The 4,186-nt window shown below is 48.3% G+C and overlaps 1 protein-coding gene across 1 annotated transcript; it reads right to left on the bottom strand.

Annotated features, from left to right (window-relative positions):
• Nucleotides 1-29: 29 nt before the first annotated feature.
• LOC129782118 (uncharacterized) lies at nucleotides 30-3,478 on the bottom strand (the record flags this gene model as incomplete). Its single annotated transcript, XM_055789529.1, has 2 exons — nucleotides 3,419-3,478; nucleotides 30-2,622 (listed from the first exon to the last, which is right to left on the bottom strand). Coding segments are annotated over exons 1-2 (2,653 nt in total), but the record flags the coding sequence as incomplete, so codon positions are not given.
• Nucleotides 3,479-4,186: the final 708 nt, after the last annotated feature.

Genomic DNA, 4,186 nt, shown 5'->3' with positions numbered 1-4,186 from the left:
GACCGAAGCTTCTGCCTTCTGCATCTCACGACATGCTCCGACAAAGTTGGTACCGCGATCACTATAGATCGTTCGGGGCGTACCCCGACGCGAGATAAAGTTGCGCAGCGCGATGATGCACGAATTAGTGCTCAGCGAATGGACGATTTCAATATGGATGGCTCGTATTGTCATGCAGGTTACGAGCATCCCCCATCGCTTTTCCGATCGCCTGCCTATTACGACTGTAATAGGACCGAAGTAGTCCACGCCTACATGGGTGAACGGTCGAGCGAATGCGTCCAACCTGGTATGTGGGAGATCTGCCATGATAGGGGGCTGCGGAATTGCCCGGTTATTCTTACATCGTTGACAACTGTTGCGTACCCGTAAGTAGGTACTTCGAAGTCGAGAAATGGAGTAACGTTGCCGTATCTCGTTAATTACAGTCTCGTGATTCTGATGGTGGTATTTTTGGTGATAGTGTGCAACAATGAGACTGGTAACGTGGTGGTTACGGGGTAGAATGATCGGATTCTTGGCATCTTCGGTCGCGAACTCACAGGCAGAAATACGACCTCGTATCCGCATGATTCCGTGTTTGTCGATCCAAGGGGTGAGCTTATACAAAGCGCTAGTTTTCGGAAGCGTGGCTCCACCAGACTGGTGGAGAAGGGTGTATTCGTCGGGGTAGGCGTCCTCTTGTGCTTGCCGGATCAAATGGGATTCAGAGGCGGTCAGCTCTTCCATTGAAGGATGGCCATTCGTAACTGCCTGCCTTTTCATCCTCTTAATGATATTGTTGGAAAACCGAAGAACGTATGCAATTGTGTTCACCATCTTTCTCCAGCTACTGAAGTCACTGAAGCAGAGAAGCGGCTCAGTTTTCTGGACATGCATCAACAAATACGGGCGTAGTTCGGTCTCTGTTGTCCTAGTCACGGTTGGTTGTTGCGGCCAATACTTCTCAGTGCACATCAGGAAATGTGGTCCTGTGTACCAACGAGCTTCTGCAGACATGTCTGGTAGTTTCACCCACTTAGTGCCATCGTCCGCGACATTTTGCTTGGTAGGAACCCAGCGCCAATCTGCTGGTTCTGTGGAGTCCAAAATTTCGCTAACTCGGTGGGCTACAAATGGTGTAAAACGCCGATGATCCGAATTGACCCAGCAGATCACATCTCGTGAATCTGACCAAAAAATTCGCCGAGTGATGTTCACAGATAAGGATTCTTTTACTGTGGAAGCCAATCGAACACCCAACACCGCTGCTTGAAGTTCCAATCTAGGAATCGAGTGGAATTTCAACGGAGAAACTCTGGTTTTCGCAGCGACTAACGTGCATTCGATGGTATCGCCATGGGAGTAACGAAGATAGCAAGCTGCAGCCATTCCATCCTCACTCGCGTCTACAAACGTATGGAGCTGCACGTCGGAAAAATCTGCTGGAATTCGACTGCGATAGCAACGAGGAATATTGAGCGTTTCGATTTGTGGGAGGATCTGAAGCCACGTCTGCCACTTGGAGAAGAGTACTCCGTTAATTTCATCGTCCCAATCAGCTCCGGACCGCCAGACTTCCTGCATGAGGATCTTCAGGTACATCAGGAATTGTGCAATTAACCCCAAGGGATCGAACATAGACATAAGGATTCGTAGCATTTCCCGCTTTGTCGGGCAACGTTGACCCTCCAGGAGGGGGCGCTCGTATCGGTTCCATCCAACTTTATATGAGAAGACATCAGACGCGGTACACCACCACATCCCCAACACCTTCTCCGTGGCCAATTCCGGAGCGAGGTCAAGGTTCTTCTCCTTCGTACTGTTCTCATCCAGGGCTCTCAGTACCCGTTGAGAATTACTGATCCAGTTTCTGATCTCAAAACCGCCTTGCGCGTGTACGAACGTAACCTGCTTTGCCAGTTGTATTGCCTCTCCTTCCGTATCGACGCTAACTAGCATATCATCCACGTAGTGACGCTTTTGAATAACGTTTGCTGCTGTCGGGTACTGGTATCTGAACCGCTCTGCATTCATATTCTTCGCATATTGTGCACTGCTTGGCGAGCAACAAGCACCAAAAGTCATAACACGCATCACATAGGTTGACAGCTGACCATCCTCATCTCTCCAGAAAAAGAGTTGACAAAGTTGGTCTTCGTTCCGTATCGAGACTTGATGGAACATCTCTCGCAGATCACCCGTTAGTCCAATCGCACGCTCACGGAACTGGATGAGAATAGAGAACAACGATGCAAGCTGGTCAGGCCCCGTCAGAAGAAATGAATTTAGTGACTTTCCGAAAGCAGTGGCTGCAGCATCCCACACGATGCGAATTTTCCCTGGCTTATTAGGGTTCTTTACTGGGAACACAGGAAGATACCAGGTGCGACGGTTTGGGCGTATAAGTTCCTCCTCTGATAGCTTTCGGATATAGCCTTTGCGTAGATAATCAGAAATTTTCTGTTGCAAGACTGCTGCAAGCGAAGCATCTCTCATCAAGCGTTTCTCGAGGCATTGAAACCGACGCATTGCCATCGCTCGACTATCTGGAAGACGGACTTCGTCGTAGCGCCGGTCTCGAAACGTGTTCCCGTGAATTTTGTAAGAGATTGAAGAAGAGATTGTGCTCGTTGTTCGTCTCTGGAGAGTAGAGATGTTCCCGATTTAACTACACCTAAACTGTCTAAAGAGAAATACCTCTTCATCGCCTGATGAAGGTCATCGTCTGAACGGTTTTCACACGGACAAATGTGAAAAATCGAATGTACTAGGTTGGGTGTATCATTTTCATTGGCGCCCCCACACACTGTCCAGCCTAAGCGGGTCTTCACTGCAAGCGGTTGATTTGGTCCTCCTTCTCGACTCTTGAGGACGAGAGTGAGGTGTTGATCCTTCATCCCAATTAGGATTCTTGGTCGCACAGCTTCGTAGGAGAGGATGGGAAGGTTTCGGAGGTGTGGATACAGGCGAGATAATTCCTCTATGTTCAACGTTTGTGGTGGAAGTAATAATTCGTTGACCGTCCTTACTCCAGTTAGGCTGAATTTATGGGATTCGTCTCGTATTCCAGCAACTTCAAAACTAACGACTCGTGAGGTTTCTTCTTGGCGCTGTGTGCCGCCTGTCCAGTGCAGACAGAGGGGTTTTACTTCCCCTTCAAGTCTCAGCTCATCTGCCAAATCACTGTCCACTAGTGTCAAACTTGACCCGTCATCTAGGAAGGCGAAGGTACATATGGAGCCGTGCTTCCCATGTAGACGTACTGGCAAATAACGGAATAGAGTTCTGCTAGACTTCACTTGATGAGTATGACATCCCTGATGGTTTGAACTCGAACTTGATTGAGGAGTAATCGCTTCTACGACTTCAGCGTTCGGTGGTTTTTTCTCGTCGTTATGCAATAATTCATGGTGTTTAAACTGACAACCATTCTTACCGCATAATCTTGCTTGACATCCCCCATAGTGTCGTCGCAAGCATCTACGACAGAGTCCATATTCTCTCACAACTGCCCAACGTGAGTCACGCGACATTTCTAGGAACCGTTTGCATTTACAAATGGATTTGCACATCCCTTTACATATCATGCAGCCTTCGCTTCGCTTGCAGCCTTCGCGGTTTCCGGAGAGACGTCCTCGGAGTGAGAGTTCACGAAAGTGTTACCTTTTTTATTTCCACGGTTTTCGCTCCGCGTTGTTCTTATGTCTCCAATATCATTTGGAATAGTTATAGCGCTAGCAGCCTCTGCTAGGGAATAAAGCCAGTGGCCAAAAGAAGCCAAGTTAACTGCCGGCAGCGTTTGTCTGTACTGGGCCCAATTCAGTTTTATGGAAGAAGGCAGTTTACTGACCAATTGATGCATCAACGATACGTTGTAGAGGTGCTCTTCTAACCCGCAGGCGTCCACCGTAGCACAAAAGTTGTCCACGCTGACAGCGAAATTTACAAGGGTCTCCAGCTTATCTTCCCTCAACGCGGGTAGTGAGTTGATCTTCGCGATTAGTGTGTGTACGATGGCTTCCGGCTGTCCAAATAACATTTTTAGAGTCGTTATTACGCCAACCACATTTGTCGGGTGCATCAGACGACTTTTAACCGCTTCGTATGCTCGCCCTCTCAAACATTTTTGCAACCGAATGATGTTTTCTGCATCCGAAAATCCACAAATCGCTGTCGTGCTGTTGAAGGATGACAAGAATAGAGG

This window comes from Toxorhynchites rutilus, unplaced genomic scaffold, assembly GCF_029784135.1.
Source record: "Toxorhynchites rutilus septentrionalis strain SRP unplaced genomic scaffold, ASM2978413v1 HiC_scaffold_380, whole genome shotgun sequence".
Taxonomy (NCBI): Eukaryota; Metazoa; Arthropoda; class Insecta; order Diptera; family Culicidae; genus Toxorhynchites; species Toxorhynchites rutilus.
This window is presented reverse-complemented; position numbering and strand designations above follow the sequence as displayed.